Raw genomic sequence first — 21,555 nt, 5'->3', positions numbered from 1 at the left:
TTCGAAAGAATTGGTATGGACCTCATCGGGCCATTGGAACGGTCAGCACGGGGATATCGCTTTACGTTAGTGCTTGTGGACTACGCAACACGATATCCCGAAGCAGTTCCTCTCCGCACTATTTCGGCGAAAAGTGTGGCGAGCGCTCTGTTTTCATTAATCTCCCGGGTGGGAATCCCGAAAGAGATTCTCACCAATCAAGGCACGGCGTTTATGTCACGGACGATCCGTGAACTGTACGAATTATTGGGCATTAAGGCTATCCGTACCAGCATCTATCACCCACAAACAGATGGTCTGGTGGAACGTTTTAATCGCACGTTAAAAGCCATGATTCGTAAGTTCGTTCACGAAGACGCCAAGAATTGGGATAGATGGCTTGAGCCTCTGTTGTTCGCGAGGTCCCCCAAGCCTCCACAGGGTTTTCCCCCTTTGAGCTGCTCTACGGGCGCCAGCCGCGGGGGGTGCTGGATGTCCTTAGGGAAGCTTGGGAGGACGGGCCTTCAGCGAGTAAAAACGAAATTCAGTATGTCCTGGACCTTAGAGCAAAACTCCACACTTTGGGGCGGCTATCCATGGAGAATTTGCTCCAGGCTCAGGATAGGCAAAAACAGCTCTACAACAGAGGTGCGAAGCTGCGACAATTTTCACAGGGAGATAAAGTGCTTGTATTACTGCCCACGTCCAGCTCGAAATTACTCGCGAAGTGGCAAGGACCCTTTGTGGTTACGCGGCGAGTCGGAGAACTCAACTATGAGGTGAGTCGGTCGGATAGGGACGGGGCACGTCAAATATACCACCTCAACCTCTTAAAAAAATGGTCAGAGGCGGAGTCAGTGATGCTAGCGACGCTGGTGGGCGGGGAGGAGGATCTCGGGCCGGAGGCGGTCCAAAAGCCTCATTCTCTTGCTCTGGCCTCGGGTGGGGGGGGTCAACTCTCACCCTCGCAGCTCACTGACGTGAAACAGCTACAGGCCGAGTTTGCCGACATGTTCTCGCCCCTACCGGGTCGGACCGACCTCATCCAACACCATGTTGAGACGGAGCCGGGCGTGGTTGTTCGCAGTCGGCCGTATAGACTACCGGAGCATAAAAAGAAGGTAGTACAGGACGAATTAGAGGCGATGCTGGACATGGGGGTAATAGAAGAATCTAACAGTGATTGGGCGAGCCCGATAGTTTTGGTGCCCAAAACGGATGGCTCCGTTCGATTCTGTGTAGATTATCGGAAAGTCAACGTGGTGTCAAAGTTCGATGCGTATCCAATGCCAAGGGTGGACGAATTGCTTGATCGGCTAGGGACCGCTCGTTTTTATTCGACGCTGGACTTAACGAAGGGATATTGGCAGATCCCCTTGTCTCCAATGTCTAAAGAAAAGACCGCTTTTACCACGCCGTTCGGATTGCACCAATTTGTCACGCTTCCGTTCGGGTTGTTCGGGGCCCCCGCAACCTTCCAGCGACTGATGGACAGGATTCTCCGGCCGCACGCTACATATGCCGCTGCCTATCTGGATGACATTATCATCTACTGGCAGCGTCATATGCAGCATCTGCGTGCTGTGCTGAAGTCACTGAGGAGGGGCGGGGCTGACCGCCAACGGGAAAGAAGTGTGTGGAATAAATTGCAGGCCGGACGGAAATAAATTTTCACTTTCCGTCCAGAATAAAAGAGAACATCCCAATCGATTGAAGGGATTTGTGGAAACTCTGGTTCCTAACTATTATGATTTAACATTTGCCTCACATTTTAGGATGAACAGACAAAGATTTCAGGTTAAGGATAATCCACTTCCCACCTCAGAGATAGTGTTATGATCTATTTTTATTGTATATTGTATTATTGTTTATTGTATATATTGAGTATTAGGCTTATCATTATTGCTGATCACTGTCATGCTATGATATTGTAATATTTCCATTATATAATCAAAGGAGTTTAGAAAACTTGATGAAAGTGTCACTTCCCAATACAAGAGCAAAATAAATAAATATGTATAGTATTATTATTATTTTTAATATTAATATTAATATTATTTTTTTTTTTTTTTTTATTGGGCTGACATTTTTGATATACAGTATTGTTCAAAATAATAGCAGTACAATGTGACTAACCAGAATAATCAAGGTTTTTCGTATATTTTTTTATTGCTACGTGGCAAACAAGTTACCAGTAGGTTCAGTAGATTCTCAGAAAACAAATGAGACCCAGCATTCATGATATGCACGCTCTTAAGGCTGTGCAATTGGGCAATTAGTTGAATTAGTTGAAAGGGGTGTGTTCAAAAAAATAGCAGTGTGGCATTCAATCACTGAGGTCATCAATTTTGTGAAGAAACAGGTGTGAATCAGGTGGCCCCTATTTAAGGATGAAGCCAACACTTGTTGAACATGCATTTGAAAGCTGAGGAAAATGGGTCGTTCAAGACATTGTTCAGAAGAACAGCGTACTTTGATTAAAAAGTTGATTAGAGAGGGGAAAACCTATAAAGAGGTGCAAAAAATGATAGGCTGTTCAGCTAAAATGATCTCCAATGCCTTAAAATGGAGAGCAAAACCTGAGAGACGTGGAAGAAAACGGAAGACAACCATCAAAATGGATAGAAGAATAACCAGAATGGCAAAGGCGCAGCCAATGATCACCTCCAGGATGATCAAAGACAGTCTGGAGTTACCTGTAAGTACTGTGACAGTTAGAAGACGTCTGTGTGAAGCTAATCTATTTTCAAGAATCCCCCGCAAAGTCCCTCTGTTAAAAAAAAGGCATGTGCAGAAGAGGTTACAATTTGCCAAAGAACACATCAACTGGCCTAAAGAGAAATGGAGGAACATTTTGTGGACTGAAGAGAGTAAAATTGTTCTTTTTGGGTCCAAGGGCCACAGGCAGTTTGTGAGACGACCCCCAAACTCTGAATTCAAGCCACAGTACACAGTGAAGACAGTGAAGCATGGAGGTGCAAGCATCATGATATGGGCATGTTTCTCCTACTATGGTGTTGGGCCTATTTATCGCATACCAGGGATCATGGATCAGTTTGCATATGTTAAAATACTTGAAGAGGTCATGTTGCCCTATACTGAAGAGGACATGCCCTTGAAACGGTTGTTTCAACAAGACAATGACCCAAAACACACTAGTAAACGGGCAAAGTCTTGGTTCCAAACCAACAAAATTAATGTTATGGAGTGGCCAGCCCAATCTCCAGACCTTAATCCAATTGAGAACTTGTGGGGTGATATCAAAAATGCTGTTTCTGAAGCAAAACCAAGAAATGTGAATGAATTGTGGAATGTTGTTAAAGAATCATGGAGTGGAATAACAGCTGAGAGGTGCCACAAGTTGGTTGACTCCATGCCACACAGATGTCAAGCAGTTTTAAAAAACTGTGGTCATACAACTAAATATTAGTTTAGTGATTCACAGGATTGCTAAATCCCAGAAAAAAAAAGTTTTGAGTTTGTACAGTCAAAGGTAGACACTGCTATTTTTTTGAACACACCCCTTTCAACTAATTGCCCAATTGCACAGCCTTAAGAGCGTGCATATCATGAATGCTGGGTCTTGTTTGTTTTCTGACAATCTACTGAACCTACTGGTAACTTGTTTGCCACGTAGCAATAAAAAATATACTAAAAACCTTGATTATTCTGGTTAGTCACATTGTACTGCTATTATTTTGAACAAGACTGTACCTACCAAACGAGAAAACAAGAGACATTTTAATAAATGAGGAGAAATAAGAGAGAAATAAGAGACGAAGACATTTTACATAAAATAAGTTAAATTGTAGCTAAAAACGTCAACTATGTATGGAAGCTTGTTTCCGTCACAGAATAAGAAATACATTGATCTGAACCCTTGTCTTGAGTACCATGTTTTTAAATCTAAAATGAACATTATCCAGCCACCAGACAACCAACAAAGAAATGAACATTGTTTTGTTCCTGTAATTTCAGTGCAGAGGTAATTTAAGAATAAGAGTTGCTTAACAGGAAGCCCACACACAAAAGCGCAACAATGTACTCTGAGTGAAGAGGGCAACGCCTTCCTGTACCAACTCAAAATCGCAAGTCACTTCTGGTTTTGTTCTAAAAGAGGAAATGTGCTGCTGCATATCTGACTCTGAATGATGTTACAGATTTTATAACTGAAAAGGGCTTCTTACTTTATATCTGACTTAAACAGACCAGAATCATCATATTGCCTAGCAACCAGGTGACCTTTTGCCATATTCCCATTGTGAAAGAGAGAAATACACTGTTGAACTGGCTAAGGGCAAAGGAGGGAGGCAGAAACCTGCTCTGCCCGTCAAAAGACCTGACAGTCCCCTCCGGTGTATCGAGGGCAGGTACATGGTTGCATACAACAGTGCATGTAGATTTGTGTTGCAGATCTCCATCTCAAGCCTGCTTGCATGATATTGGCTGGCAGAGGAAGGCATGACATCATCCCTCTGAAGGCAGGGGAGGTGAAGCATTAGAATGCAGTGCAGAGCTACTGAGGCTCTGTCAATAGTGTCAACTAAGCAAATGCCCTTCCAGCTCTTGACCAGCAGCCTTTGTGTGGATGAAACCACAGATCCAACCCTCTAGCCACACAACTATTATCCTACCAATACTAATCACACTAAAAATAGAAGTGAAATTCTTTGGATTTGAAATAGGGGTATCATTGTCAGTGGTGTTATTTCTAAAAAAATACAAATTAATTTCCATTAATTGAAATAAAGCTTAAATAAAATATAATATAAATTTAAAAAAATTGTTAAAGATATATAGAAATGTTGTAAAAAGCACATAAAATGAATACAACTGAAAAATAAATAAAAGCTCATTGAAAATATTAATATATACTATAATAGTATACTATATAAATAATAGTCAGTTTAGTGCATTATTTTTGTACGATTAATATTATTATATAATATGTGTGCAACATCATAAAACAACCCCATTTTAAGGGATTGTCACAGTTAGTATTAATATATCTGATTAATCTGAATTATAAAAATTACAGTATGAATCTCATTTTAAATGAAGTGAGAGACTCACCTGTCAGATCCATGGTGATGGGTCCAGGGGCCTGGTCACACATCAGAGTCAGCCGGGTCACCTGAACATTAGGAATGGTTGGATCTACAAAGCAAAAAATAAAACAGATGAGAAACAACAGCAAAATGTTCTCTACATTTATATTTATTCAACCCTACTTAAACTATACTGTACCTAAAGGATAAACCCACTTATCCATAAGAATAGCCTTTTTCCTTAATGCATAAATAATAAGAAATAAGCAACCAGTGTTTATTGGCTTTAATATTCTCAGCATACGTTGAAGCTGCATCAATTTCAGACCAAGATGATAAGCTGGTTAAATAACAGATCGGAAGCAAATATGCACTTGTACTAAGTTCCCTGCCACCAAATTGGGAAAAGCAAAATAATAGCACATCTTCCACACAATTTGAAGTATCATTCTCCAGGCCATTCATCATGTGTCTCAGGCCAGAGGGAAGATATTAAATAATAAAGTAAAAATGAGGAGGGGGAAACGGGGCTTTCATGTGGACCTGCAACTCACTGGCCAGTCAGTGTGTAAATAAGACACATTAATCATCTCAGATGTGTGCAGATGAACATAATCAATTCAGGTTTGAGGAAAGACACGTTTCTCCAGCCATACAATTCACACTCATTTCCTTTATTTTAGCTGACACAAATATAAAAAGCTGTGTTCCAAAACCTAGTGAGCTGACTCAATGCCTACTGCCTACTTAGACAGTATTCTAGGTCAGGAACATCATAAGTGACTTTGAGGTAACATCCTATATAGGCTTCACACGAATAAAGTTTCTCACAGGAAACAGATTACTTGCTAAAGTTACAAAGCATGTCAAAAATGACAAAACGAATCAAGTGTGACGTTAGAATGTTGCTAAACTAATGGGACGATACTTCAAACACATAAAATATACACACAAATATTAAGTAGGCTAAGCTAACAGAATGATAGCATTTTGCTAAGCTAACAGGATGATACTCTAATAACTCATACAAATAAATAAAAACACAAATATTGGGTAAAATAGATTTCAATAGAGTTTGATGTTAGCATATTGCTAAGGAATAATACTATACGCATACAAAAATACAGCAAACCACAAATATTAGTTAATTGAACATTTGGAATTACACTGATCTATTTTTATGAATACTTTTTGGAACTGAACCAAATGGATTCATAATTTTAAAAAAATCTCAACATCTAAAAAGGTATCTTCAAAAGACAGCATATATATCTGTGGAACAGTCTTCATGTAAGAGCCAACAATTCTTTAAAATACAGCTCAGTAGGTTTTGGAGCAGAGCTAGTGTCTTCCACAAACATAACCACATTCATTATAAGATAAAGAGGCATTTAAAGTCTTGTCAGTCACTGTTGCTAATAGGCCAACCATGTATTCCCTCCCAGGTTTCTCTCCATAGGAGCTCTGGACATTACAGAAATAGATCGGGCCTGTCAGGGTTTAGGTGGACACCGAGCCGCTTCAGGTTAGTGACCCCAGCATGCAGTCTCAGCACATTTAACAGTGATAGAGCTGATGCTGCCCCACCCATTAAAGGAACAGTTCACCCAGAAATTAAAATTCAATCATTATTCACCCTCATGTCTTTCCAAACCTGCATGCTGTCATTATTTTTTCCACTGGAGCACAAAAGGAGACTTTTTTCATATCTGTTCCATACAACAATAGTGCATTATGACTATGTCTGTCAAGCTTTACAAAAAGGACAAAAGAACATACAGACAAATCAACATAAAAGCAGTTTATTCACTATTTCAAGTCTTCTGAGGCCACAGAATGTGTGATATGTGCTTTGTGTGATCAACATTTAAATCTTTAGTGAAGATACCTTATAAATTCTGTGAAATTCACAGAATAAAACACACGCATATAGCCTTGGAAAAACATGAGGGTGATCTTGATATGTGAACTCCCATTGGCCCTACATCATAGAAGTTGTCCCATGAAACATGCAGGGCAGGTGACTAGCTTAATTTAGGCGCTTAACTCTACTGTTCCACTGAATGATCGTTTCTGCAGTGCCAAGAGGGAGCTAGTGGTGTAAAACTGCACATAACAAATTGTTGGACGGGTCTCATTGATGCAGTGTTATTGATGCAGGGTGGGCTGGTTTTAAAAGTGGGAACTACAGTTCATCATCCGCTGATGGCTACAAGTGCCGCCAACCGCCACAGGCATGCTCACTCGCAAAACTGCGCACTGGGGACCGCACACACCAAACATGACAGATCACCCTGGCATAATCCCACTATTACATCTGAGAAGATCTTATTGCAAATTAATAGACGTCAAGACAAACCCGTTTCATGTTTTTTGCAGTGTTTTCAGCCCCAGTGAAAGGATAAAGGGTTCACCAAACATTTAAAATCTGTCATCTCATCTTTACCATGGTGGCCCATATTTATTTCCTCAGTGTAAACATTAAAATAAAAGTAAATATTAATGATAATAAAAAATGAATGAAAATGGCATACACACATTATTTAATTACTATAAATTAAAATGAAAACTGAAAAGCTCATTCAAAATAATAAGAAAAACTATAATAATAAATAAATAATACTAAAATACACTGGTACTAATCTTAACGTACAGATATGGAAATTATAAACACAATTATGGAAATTATGTTTTTTATTTTTATTTCATACACAACAGCAAATGAGGATATAAGGAAGGGTAGTTTTCAAGAGGCATATAAGATCCACTTTGTTGCCTTGCTCTGATTGGTCATCATGACCTCAAGTCTGTAAGCAGGTCTTTCAGTCATTACACTGAAACACAAAACGTTATAAAATACCAACGCAGGCTGCCGTATGCATTCCAGTATATTGAATAAAGTCTATTATTAACCTGGCCATAACCATGAAAACAAAGATGAATAATTTATGAATAAGAGGATTTGCAAGGTAAATAACCTTGGCACACAAGTGTGTGTGTGTGTGTGGGGGGGGGGGGGGGGGCTGAATGACTGCAGCTGATCAGTTAGCTACAGAAAATTAAATTGCATCTAAATCAAACATTTTAAGCCCTGTGAGTCAAGAAGAAATTAATCTGCCTTTTATGCCTTTAGGAACGCTGTATCAGCAAGTATTTCAGATCACACTTAAAGGATTTGAAGTGTATATTTGGATTTTCCCTGTGGCAAAAGAAATTAGGATTGCTGGGCTTTGATCTTAATATCACAGAAACAATTCATCATAGAGAAAAACAGAACAAAGCTATTTCACTCAATAACTGAGTAAGAAATACAATAACAGATCTTACAATTAATGCAGCGGGACAGAATATCAAATGGGAATTACCAGCGTTAACATAATTCATGTTTCTCTAAACAACAGAGCAGTTCAAAGCCATGCTCTTCAGACTAAGTGATTGCCACATTCTCACTTTCTCTGATTTAAGAGGATATTGTTAGGGGGCTTTGAACCAAGACTGGAGTCCCCCGGGGGGTCTGAATCCGTCTAGACAGCAGGAGGAGATGGGAGATCCATCCCTGGAGAGCCGAACTACAGCTTTAAACATGAAGGCAATGCAATCTTCACAAGATAAGATTCTTTGCAACACTCATTATTTGTGTGCGTGACTGCGTGTATCTTTAAATATGGGTCAAAATATCAATAAGATTCAAATCCGTTTTAGAAGTTGTTTGGCAAGTCTGTGAGTCTGAAAATGTTCAAATGTTGAAAAAATTCACCAAGCCTGCATTTATTGCTCGTTTCCACCGAGCGGTGTGATACGGTTCAGTACAGTACAGTACGGTTCGGGACAGTAATCCGGCTTGCCAACAGTACCCTTATGATAGGCGTGGTGTAGCAATCATTATGCAAAGAAGAAAGTGACACAGTAAACATTAAAAATAGTGACGACATACAGCAGATCTTGTTCTTGCTTCTCGACATGTGGCTGTTGTAACAAGAAGACACACTTTGTTTGAGCCAAGGCTGCAAGCCTTCGGACAAACACATCCGAAAAAGCACAAATAAGTGACTATTCTATGTCAACCAATCAACGGTCTGCAGTCTAGCTCCACCCTTTAGTACTAGACTATTGTGCTAGGTACCCCAATAGAAGGGGGGCAAAAAAGTGGTATGGTACTGTGCGGAATTAGGGTACCATTCAAAACTTATGACAATGGAAACTGCAAAGATTGCGTACCGCTTGGTGGAAATAAGCCATTATTTGATCAAAAATACAGTAATACAATTATATTGTTGTTGACAATTTAAAATGTTTAAATTGAAATGTTTTCTATATGAATATATTTTAAAATCTAATTTATTCCTGTAATGACAAAGCTGTATTTTTAATATCATTACTCCAGTCTTCAGTGTCACATTAATAGGATGAAATGCGGCTCAAGATACGTTTCTTATTATCCTCAATGTTGAAAACAGTTGTGCTACTTAATACTTTTTTCCATTCTTTTATGAACGGAACAATTAATAAATACTTTTTTAATGGTAGCATATAAATAATAATATAATATGATATCAATAAATGGTGTGCACATTGCTATAGGCATTTCAAAAACATCTTTAAACAGTTACACTAACCTGCCACCACAGGTCCAGAGCCAAGGAGGGTTTGCTTGTACTTGTTCAGGCTTTCATCATCCTTGTCCAGTTCCTGGATCTCCTGCAGACTTTTTTGAGCCGGAGGCTGGTAGTTCAGATCTGGTTCATCTTCATCCTCAACCACGTGCAAGTCTTTCTCTTTATCAGCCATTATGCCTGAGAAAAACAGGAATGAAGGGTTTTAGAAAGGTCTAATCATACTCTTAAGCTTAAAGGGATAGTTCACTTTAAAATGAAAATTCTGTCAACCTTTACTCACCCTCAAGTTGTTTCAAACCTGTATGAATTTTTCTTCAGCTGAACACAAGGAAAGATTTTTTAAAGGATGTCAGTAATCAATCAGTAAACTGGAACCATTGACTTCCATAGTAGGAAAAAAAATACTGTGGAAGTCAATGGTTCCAGTTAACTGATTGATTACTGACATCCTTTAAAAAATCTTCCCTTATGTTCAGCTGAAGAAAGAAATTCATACAGGTTTGAAGCAACTGTGAGTAAGGATGAGTAAGGTGAGTAAAGGATGACAGAATATTCATTTTAAAGTGAACTATCCCTTTAAGCTTAAGAGTATGATTAAGAGCACCTCCTGTGGTCTGATTAGTTGAAGGACTGTCCAAATGCATACAGAGTCATTTTAATTATGCTCGTTGATAATGCCTCGTGTGCAGTAGAAAGTACAGAGCAGACTCCCCAGACCAATGTTCAATCTTAAATTGAGCTTAGTCTGGTGATAGCCAGACAATAATATTTCTAGACTGATTTTGAAAAAGACTTTAAGCAAGCCAGTCACGATCAAGTTTGGAGCATCTGGTAACAGCGTAAAATCGCCAGATATTGAACTATTAGTGTAAAAATCTACTGTGAAATGATGAGCTGTTAAAGTACATGGTTTGTGATGTTCAATGTGACCGTTTCCTGGTTTTACACATGAGTAATGCTCTGATAAAAGACTGCTCTCTTTCCTCCTCTCACATTTTTGGGCTTGAAACAAACCTATTCAGATTGGCTAACACTGCTAGAGAAAATAAATTTGAACATTTATCTCTTTTAATATTCAGAGTCACACATTGAAATCCTCGCATAGCAGAACAATACTCATCTTCAACGCTAATAATTCCATATCTAACTAAATAACCACAATATATATAGCAAAAAGAGAAACTGAGGGTTATGTATACAGTAGCTGTTCCTGTTTAATTATAATAAGCTGGTCTAATTGTAGCAGATCTGTTAAATAAATCATTGCTTTTATGAATTCAGCCACTTGTCAGACATTGAAAAATGTGTTTTCATTGTCAAAACCAGCACACTGCTAATAGTTCAGCATAACAGCTAATAATTACTGGAAAGCAGACAGCTGAGGTATTGCTCCCCAGAGAAACAGAGGAAAATAAAGACCCAGAAAACTGCTCTCCATGTAGGAGGCCAGCAACAGGGACAGCAATTTGTCATATGAATTAAGAGAGCCGAATCATAACGTCCATATAACTTCCCTAGAGAAGCAGTCTTGTGTAAGTGTTGTATAGAAATATTCTGCCTTTTTCTGCAATAGGGTACAAAATGGGGCCTAAAACTCTTAACCTTCAGAAAATATAAATTGTCAACCTCAGGAGGTGGAACTCAATATTATATGGTCTGTTTTATTTTCTAATCAGTTTTTGAGGTTTGGAGTTTTTGCAACCATGTTAGACGAGTCTGATATAATTCAGAGTGATTGGGACACTTTTTCCAGGTCATCTCAATGGTAAAAAGTGTCCCACTGACCCTGAAATATATATATATATACACACTCTAAAAAATGCTGGGTTAAAAACAACCCAAGTTGGGTTGAAAATGCACCGACCCAACAATTGGGTTGTTTTAACCCAGTGGTTGAGTTGTTTTAACCCAGTGGTTGGGTTAAATGTTGCTTAGGACAACCCAATTGCTGGGTAAGAACAACTCAACCACTGGGTTAAAAGAACCCAATTGTTGGGTCGGTGCATTTTCAACCCAACTTGGGTTGTTTTTAACCCAGCATTTTTTAGAGTGTATATATATATATAGGCTGGAAAAACCTAGTAGATGCCGAAATGTCTAATCGCTCTGAGAAAACAAAGGAAATTAGCATCTGAACTCATTCATACAGTTAGAGTCTCTGTCTGAGACGACATCACACTGAGTGAACCATCTATGAATGACTCTAATTTACATGCCTTTCCTTTCACATGAAACTTCCCCCAAACTACTGCTCCCCCAAACTTGAGATCACCTGAAATGCACCAGAAATCTCTTTGATACAATATCAATCCTCACGATACAGTATTATATGTGTTTGATATCCTTTGAAATGTCTCAGTGCGACTGGTACAAATATCTCAACTCCACAGAAGTAAACTTGAACATCCTAAATGTTTTAAGAGTTTAAAGATATCTTTCCTTGGTGTATGGTGGGTGTGGCTTTCAGCCATTTGGCCTCTCTTCCATACAAATCTATAGGACTTGATCAATGCAAATTCCTATTGTGAACTCATGTTTACATTTGAAAGAGTTTCAAATGGTTCTGGGTATGTATCTGGTTCTGGGTATTTAAGGAAATGTTGCAAAGAGCTCAGGGCTCGATACTGTATTCAGGTCAGCCCGTAATGCTGGAAGTTTTAACCCATGCAGCATTATGTAACCTTGTTAAGTCAGGTATAAATTTAATTCTTTTCTTTAGAGTATTTGATGTGAGTAGGCCTATACCTTTGAATTGATTATGTAATTGGCATTATACATTTACCTGACTGTTAATAAATTGTTACACTTTGATTGATTCTGACTTGGTCTGGAATGGTTAAACGGAATAATTAAATGTGTACTTAAACTATTAACTATAAATGACCAAATAACCAATTGGCATTGTAACCTACATTCTAAATTGTGATTAAATGGAGTCAGATTAAAGAGAATTGGAATTAAATCCCTTTGCCCCGCTGAAAAGACGAACGCGCAGCGACCTTCACCCGCCGATAGTTAGCCTCCATTGGGACGAATTGGGGCGGCCTTACAATATATATATATATATATATATATATATATATATATATATATAGAGGAGAGAGAGAGAGAGAGAGAGAGAGAGAGAGAGAGAGAGAGAGAGAGAGAGAGAGAGAGAGAGAGAGAGAGAGAGAGAGAGAGAGATTTTTTTTTTTAACTAAAATATCATTTATACAGATAAGTAATGGATACAGAAAATCTAGATCACTGAGGAGAAAACAGCCAAAAAATATAATTTGAATACAGATCCAGACATTTGATGTGTTCTGAAAATAGCTAGTTTTCATGAAGATCATTTTTACATTAGATACTAGTTTAACAAGCATATATTGTTACATACACACAAACACACACACACAGACACAGTGTACCGAATTCAAGGAAAATCTAAATAATGACAAAATTGCTTTCACTAGTCTGGGTAAGAACAAGCGAAATTCCGTAAAAGATGGATTGTCCCTGAAAACAATTCAGGATTTAAAAAAAGAAAGACAGAGATGCTTCCACCCAGGTTTATGTTTATATGTTATATGTACAGTGTGCCAATGCTGTTTAGGCCAGCTCTGCCTCAGCAACCATGGAAACATGCTTACATCCTTCTCAGTGATTATCAAGAGCGACAATGATCATTTATAAAAGGAGAACAAAAACCCTAAGTGCTGTAATGCGAAGGCAAATGCAATAATGGAAGGACGGGGCTATAAAATCTGATCTGATGGAATCAATAGGGTGTTTTTGAGGGTCACTCTCTAATACACCATTAGTTTTATAAGAGCGATTTTCACTCATAGCATCTAATAAAAGTATACCACCATCTCCTTTTGCATTGGACAGCATTAGCTCAAGGACCATGGCACTCATATGCTGCGGCTGCTGTATATAAAATGGGTGGCCAATTTCCTCCAACAAAAAGGTAGGAAAGTGTGGGAATGAATTCTGTATCTCTACATCAATTGAACCTGTGGAGAACAAAAAAAAAAACACTATCCAGGAAATACAATTTGAGGAAGGACATGTAGGTCAGATTATATTTTATGAGAAGGCTGCACGATTTGTGCAATTTTCAGGTGCAAAATTATGTTGAGAAATACGGCATACTCCAGCTGCAGAAGACAAATTGAGCCAATTAACCTACTAATAGAGAGAAAGAAACAATCCAAATGTGTACAGCTACAAGTGGTAATGTGAGAGAGAGGAAATTTGGCTATGCATAAATGTCTATTATTCAATAGCCAACTCTTGTGTAAAATGCCTGAACTAACTTCAGTGTTACGACATTTTACACAACCACATTTTGCACACTGGTGTCCTTTGGACCAATATCCTGTGCATATTAATAAGGCTATTTAGTTAATTATCACTGTGCAATAACAGCTTAAATATTGCTAAAAAGACACACTAACTAGATATCTTGCACACAGAAATGATAGAATCAATACACAAATCAAATCCCCGAGCTGAGATTCACTATAGGGAAGCCTGGTCACACTGAATAAATGCCTAATTGGGCAATTTAAAGCATATTCATAAGCCAAAGCCAATTCTCACTGCTAATTACAAGCAAAATGAACTATGTTGTTAGGGATTGCACTTAAGGATGGTTATAGATGCATTTCAGGGTGTTTTCTCTAATGATGATGGCATCTCAAAACTGCAATGTGATCAGATAAATATTAATATTCCACAATGAAATGAATGATTAAACATCACTGATGTCCTCTAAATGCTGTTAATAATGCTGTTCATAATGTTATTCAATGAGTGAAAGTAATAAAGACCTAATCACCATCTAATAAAAAACTTTAAATCAGTGAATTTGCATCTCAGCATCGCTGAAGTCTTTATATGAAACTGATCCAAACTGACAATAACGATTTCAAAAGTTTGGAATAAAATGCCCTAAAATGCTGTTGTTGTGTAAATTAACAGACAAAAAAAACACATAAAAAGTTTTTTTGGTTTTAGTTGTAAATGGTGTCATGTAAACAGCTTCACGTACGAATGAGAGCTTATGAATTCAAACTAATTATTAGCCACCAATTTGCCATGAGATGAGTTAGACTAGCCACAATTTGTGTATTATGACCCACCAAATAAGAAGCACTGCTGTAAAGAACATTGAGGACATGCTGCCATTCTCGCAGTGGCCACTAGTGAGAGGTCATTTTTATTAGCGAAGAGAAGAATGACAGTAATTACCCTTGCTCAGATGTGAATAATAATACTGAAGAATATGACAAGCTTTTTTAATTGGCTTCCCCCACCCTTCAGAGATATAATTTCGGAGTGAAATACGTGTGCTGCAGCATCTCGAGCTTCAAAGGCAACATGCTTTGGCCCTCTTTGATCAGTAGAAGCAGTTAAATGCCTGGCTACATTGTGATGGATAGCATGCTGGTTTTCATCTGATGGCGCGTTGCAGGTTTCAGTGCACAGCTAATGAGGTGGAGTGAACGAGCAAAGAGCGCTGACAAACTGCAGTCTCTCATATTCAAATCACAACAGCTGTATACCCAACTATTCAGTGGACTCTTAGTAGATAAATGGAAGGCCAACTAGGGTTTTTGTTTTTTCCAATTCAAACCTCATTCTTCTAAAATGAATTCAAGACCCTTGCTCAGGGAGAAAGGGTCAAAGGGTAAGTTTATGTGACAACAATGTATTAAAAATGGAAAAGCTTTTGTTTTTCCTTTATGTACAGACGACAATGTTGTCAAAACACTACAATGCATGCGCATGATGTCACTGTTTTCACAAATTCACGTTTTTAGTTTACACGGAGACAATATCATTTTCAAAAACTAGTTTTCAGGCCCTCATTGTGTAAATAAATTGCCAAAACAAATCAAATAAAAAATACCAGTTTTTAGCTATAAATTGTGGTTTAAATGGACTAAAAATGACATAAAAACACACAAGAACACTATTTATGTTTATATCCACCTATTTTTATGCACATTTTGGGATACAGCATGAAAAAATACAGTATGGAAATGCGCCAAAGTTAAAGTCCCCTGTAGTAAATAATTTGATCCCTTATTATAACCAAAATAACATATTTAAAAAATGTTCCTGTGAAAAAAAAAAAGTATTCATGCATTAAAATAGCTTGAATGTAACTACACCCTTGCTTCATTTAGAATTTGCAGACCCATTAATATGCAAATTTACCCCGCCTACACAGCAGCTCAGAGATCCACTCAATCAACTTTACTGAGGTAAACCAAAGTCTTTGGGTAAAGCTGCACAATGGCAAGTGGAGATACTGGTATTCAAGCATATATGTTTGAAATAGAAGTGGAAGAGTGTGAATTATACAGGCTTGTCTACTAGGGCTGTAACGATACACCAAACCCACGATTCGGTTCGTATCACGATTTTTGACCCACGGTACGATACAAACCTCGATATGGGGGAAAACAAAACAGTTCAAAAGATATTTTGAGGGGGAAAAAATTAATTTATTAAATAACATTTGAAAAACCTGTATAAACTGAACACCAAATAACAATATTAACTATGCAAATTATTAACAAAATACCTAAGTAAATTAAACTATATAACCAAAGCTATAACACTTCTGTTTTCTTTGTAATAAAATACTGTTGAAAAACAAACAGAACTAAAGTCCATAGTGGAGATGATTCGAGCATTTTGAAAAAATTTCTTCAATCAATCTTACATTTACAAAGAAAAAATGGTGGTAACTGAGGCTTACTCTCTGTGGCTCTCTAGCGCGTGTTTGGGCGGGGTTGCTATCGGTGGTGATTGTGATGGATTCAGCAGTACTCAACCCTTCCAACACCTTAGCCTTTGTTTTCTCCAGAAGTTTTGGTAGCACATTTTGAGAGAAATGCGCCCGGCTCGGTAATGCATAACGGGGCTCGAGCACACTAAGTAAATAGGCTACTTGAATCCCTCGTTTTCAACAACCGAAAAAGGGGGCATATCCAGTGACATGATTCCAATTGCATCTGTAATTTTTTGTGATCGATCTGAATTGGCTGGAAACTTTGCTTGGAATAAACTAGGCAGTGTAGGCTGCTGCTGTTGGGTTGTGGGGACACACTGCAAGGGTGCCGTGAGCGTCTCGGCTGCGTGGTGTGTCCGTTTTTATTTTGGCTCTCATGTTAACCGGTTAGAGTTTGCATAATGCCTGCGTGACACGCACGGAAAACGCATGCATGCTTCAAATAGAAGATATGCCTATTTTTAACTCGACACGCAAGCGTGTTGGAAGCGTTTCCAGGCAAAATAGAATAGGAAAAGATGTTTGTATGTCATTTTGACACAAATGCATATTAATAAATGACATGTTCATGTTTGAAAGTCTGTAGGTTAACATAAATGCAGATATAGGCCTAATTTTAATAACAAGAAACAACATAATTATCGATTTTGAAATATTAAACCTGTCAATGCAGAACAAAATATTCTGTAGCCTATTTTGCCGTCAATACCATATATCTGTGTGGTCAATAGGCTACTGCCGACGTTTTCTTTGCGGTATCAATAGGCAATATATATTTACATCCTGTACATCAATACCAGCAGAAGCGCTGTGTCAGACACGCTTCTGGTGTGCAAAGAAAGAGAAAACACCACGCAGCCGCCCCGCGGCTGACACGCACCAGAAACGAAACGCTCGCACCACGCTTGCAGTGTGTCTCCGGCATCTGCATGTTGGTTGTGTTGCCGGCCGGTTGGGGAAGCTTCTCGAAACACTTTACGGCAAATTGTGTGGGTCTTGTCAACTACACGATTGCCATCCTTGTTCTCCACCGGCGAAATGTTGCCATACTGCTGACTTAAAAGTTGGTCCTGGACAGGAAGGATAATTCTGGGAGTTGGAAGGGGTGTGTCGCGATTCTGCCTTCACACATCGCGATACAGGTTCGTGGACCTGCATATTGCGATTTCGATTTCATATTGTTCTATCAAAGGAAGAACTTTGAGATCAACAACTCAAAATTTGCTTAAAATTCCAAGGACTAAATTAAGCCGGAAAGGGGATCGTGCATTTGCGGCAGTAGCACCTAGACTTTGGAATAGCTTACCAATAAATGTCAAGGATGCTGATTCCATACACGTTTTTAAAATACAACTTAAGACACACTTGTTTTCCATGGCGTATCCCTAGTGTTGAAATGGATATTAATACATAGATAGAGAATATTTTTATTATGATTATTAATATGTGTATTGTCATTACTAATATTGTTTTTATTTCTTTTATATATAGATGTTGTAAAGCACATTGGTCAACGTGTGTTGTTTGAATGGTGCTATATAAATAAAGCTGACATTGACATTGACATTGACATATCGCATATCGTTACAGCCCTATTGTCTACAAGTCGATATATCAGAATGGTAATGTGTTTTTTGCATCGCTCTCTACAATGTCGAACACAACGGTAATTAATATGATTACCCTTTTGCTTGACTATGTTATCAAAAACGAATAATGTGTCGCATGTTACAAAAACCCAACCCATTCGCCATCTCAGAGTCAGACAGATGCCTTCTGAAAATCTGTATCCTTAGAAACACTTTGAACAACTCAGAATGTCAGTGGAGAAAGACATCATAACATCGTAATATGCATCATATACTGTACGCAAATTTTCATATCAGCAGAAAAATATAAGTGGATAACCTGGCTTATCTTGACACTCCCCTGCTTCAGAGCAATCATAGTTAATCCTAAAGCCCGCCCGCACATTGATGTGATTGGTTACATGGTAGTTTGTGATGTCACAGAAACACCAGTGATTTCAAACCCCTTTTTTGAGAGTTTTACGGAGGACATACTCAGCAATAGTGAATTTGCACATGGTTTGTTTAAAAGCATTTTAGAAACACCACGTAGACATTAAAACCATTAAAAACTTTCACAACAAGGGCCTTTAAATTAATTTCTTTGGATGGAAAATATAGTTAGTAACTGTTGTTTTTTCATTTATGTTTCAAAGTGTGCTACGTTACAATAATAATAATAATAAAAAATTGTCTAAATATCTTGCCAGCTCAGTTTCCTGTATATTAATACTTTTAATTTAACTGCTTTGCAGCCCTTACATCCTTTGCTTTTTTAAACTACTTTGACACTGTCAAAGTCTCTGTTAATCAAACTGAGAGCAGAGTCGAAAGTGATTCATATCAGTAAACTCTGATCCTTTAAGTTAGTAAAAAACCCAAACCACAGCAGGCCGGAAATCAGTACAATTGAACAGTTTTAGAAACAGAACCCCACAAGCCATCTGACACTGTCACGGAAGGTTTAGGCTGTAATATGTTGAAACAATGAGGCAGGAATTATAATTTATTTAATTATAGTAATAAAAATATTATTTTACAGTTCAGCTGTAAAATTAGGCTACAATACTCAAATGAACAGCTTATTTAATTTCTTTGCTTTTAATCGTTAAACCATGACGCTTTTATTTTGAAAAAAAAAAAGAGATGCAGGGATATCTTAAAGTCTCTGTGAACTGGAAGTTGCAGCTGACTTTATTTCAGAGTTGTGACGCATTTCCAAGTGAAATGGAATATTGAATAAAGAGCTGGGTTTTATTTTAGCGCACCTCCTCCCCATCCCTCGCTCATAGAAGACTGGCGGTTGGAGGGGAGTGGTTCAGTGTAAAATACACTAAAACCAGTACTACTATATGTAACTGAAAACAATATATAATATAAACAAATATAAGTATTAGCACACGTAAGAGTTGGAGAGAGTGTATGACATATTAAAATGATCAGGATCGTTAATCAGACAGCAGCAGAAATGTGAGAAAACGGAGCAGAACACCTGACTGCATGTAGTGCAATGATGCATATGATCTTCCTCATTTATATGGCCTTTCCCTACAGGGAGCACAAACACGTCAGCTTTTTGAAATCTCTGTTTCTCCTACATGCAATCTAATTGATTTACTCCTTTAAACATGTGTCAGGTCTCTGACGTGAAGCTATCCATCACAGCGCAGCAGCAGCTGAGGCTCATTGAGTCGTGATGCAGCTCTGCCAGGCCACAGGGGGTCTTAGCGTGTCAGCAAGTGCAGTCCGGCAGAGAGAGAGCTGAGAAACCCGCGCACCGGTGTGTCCCTTGGAGCCGGTTTTGTGAGCCCTCTCTAAACGCCATTGATTCCGCTGGAATCACCCTGCCTCACTACCATGGCTTTGTTCACACTGCACACAAATCCAGTTTGGTTTTGTGTCAAATCCATAGACTTCATGATCATTTACGGACTTGTGGACTTATAATTGTTGCCGAATGCATGTGTCTGTTAAGTCCATGAGAGGAAGACCGAAAGTATTTAGGATGCCATTTGGGACAAGGCCAAGGTGTGCCATTTTTGGGACAGGGCAAAATGTCTGTGTAATTAACATAGGCCAGTAAAAGCTGTGCATATTAAAAAATATATAAATTGCTGTGCATAAGAGAGACTGACGCTAGAGGCTGCTTAGCGTCCTTTTTAGCATGCCCACTTCCTATTCAGATTCCAAATAACATATGCTGGTTAGGTACACTTTAAAAAAGTGGTTCTTGACTTGTAATCATGGGGAACCACTTTTGGTGCCAAATAGCACCATATCCTAAAAGGTGAGGAACCACTTTTGTCAAATGGTGCTATATAGAACCCATAAGAGGTGCCATATTGCATTTTAATTCTTCCTCAATAATGGTTCTAAACAGCACCAACAGTAGTTCTTTGCCATGTAAAGAACCTCTAAACGGGCTTGAAAGGTTATTTGTATGGCGGTGGCGGTATATAGCACCTCAGTCATCCCAAAGAACTGGTAAAGAACGGGTGAGGAACCACTGAATCACCAAGATATGGTGCTATACAGCACCTAAAGTGGTTCTCCTATGATTACAAGCCAAAGAGAGTTTATTTTAGAGAGTATGTTTTGAAGCATGTCAGCTGGTTTGAGCTGGTTTATGCTGGTCTTTAGTTGGTCATTAGCTGGTTATAAGCTGGAGGTAGTTTCTTAGGACCAGCACTTGACCAGCTTAAACCAGCTCAAACCAGCTGTCATGCTTCAAAACATACCTAACAAGCATATGCATTTTTTCGATTTGTTTTCAAAGCATATGGATTTAATAAGGTTTGCATTTGTTATTTTTTATCCAACAGTCTTTTGACAATTCATAATTATTTTACATTTTTGTAAACTGAAATCCGTATTAATTTGTACAATCTCATTTGTAAGTTTTCATTCAACATGCTAAAGGCCCACTGAGGGCTAGGTTTAGGATTACATGTTCATGCTTCCTTTTTTTACACATTTTCCTACGAATCACATCATACTACGAAATTTCCAACTTTGTAAAACACTTTCTTATGAGATCAAGTTGAGATTTATTTAGTTGGTTAGCATGGCTCCATTAGCCCCATTGGTACATTTTGTAACTACACCGTACTTCAATTGCACCGTACAATAATTGCAAATATTTAAAGGAACTGTATGTAAGAAATGTATTTCAATGAATCATACAATGGCCCTCATATGTCAGTAGACATTAAGAAATCATGTTCATTTCAAATACTTATATCACTGACAACAGTAGTCCAGCCAGGATATTATCATATAAAAGTTGTTGTTGCAGCCCTCAACTGATGTTGATGTTGTCATGTTGTGTTTTGGCCTGAAGCTCCACCCTGCACCTATCGACCAATCACGAAGTCAGTAGTGTTTGGGCATCCGGGTTGCCAGCTCTGCTCTAGTTACCACAGCTGCAGCAACAAACGTCCCTGCTGGATCCTGCAGCCTATCTGACAACCTTCAGTCAGGGGGAGGGGGAGAGGGGATACACCTGCAGTACCAGTTTGGCTACAATCTTACATACACTTCCTTAAAGTATATTA

The 21,555-nt window shown here is 38.4% G+C and overlaps 2 protein-coding genes across 3 annotated transcripts in view; one reads left to right on the top strand and one right to left on the bottom strand.

Annotated features, from left to right (window-relative positions):
- Positions 1–21,555, top strand: part of LOC137039469 (retinal cone rhodopsin-sensitive cGMP 3',5'-cyclic phosphodiesterase subunit gamma) — a 34,064-nt gene that overhangs the window by 3,218 nt on the left and 9,291 nt on the right. The gene's annotated exons all lie outside the window — the stretch shown is intronic.
- arhgdig (Rho GDP dissociation inhibitor (GDI) gamma) overlaps positions 1–21,555 on the bottom strand; it is a 36,284-nt gene that overhangs the window by 9,110 nt on the left and 5,619 nt on the right. For both annotated transcript variants that reach the window (XM_067414773.1, XM_067414768.1), the window contains exons 2-3: positions 9,644–9,820; positions 5,053–5,136 (exon numbers count right to left, since the gene is read on the bottom strand). In XM_067414773.1, the coding sequence (XP_067270874.1) occupies positions 5,053–5,136; positions 9,644–9,815 (256 nt within the window). In that variant the 5' untranslated portion in view covers positions 9,816–9,820. The remainder of the gene's footprint in view (positions 1–5,052; positions 5,137–9,643; positions 9,821–21,555) is intronic.

The sequence above is a fragment of the Pseudorasbora parva genome, chromosome 2 (genome assembly GCF_024679245.1).
Source record: "Pseudorasbora parva isolate DD20220531a chromosome 2, ASM2467924v1, whole genome shotgun sequence".
In the NCBI taxonomy this organism is placed as follows: domain Eukaryota; kingdom Metazoa; phylum Chordata; class Actinopteri; order Cypriniformes; family Gobionidae; genus Pseudorasbora; species Pseudorasbora parva.
This window is presented reverse-complemented; position numbering and strand designations above follow the sequence as displayed.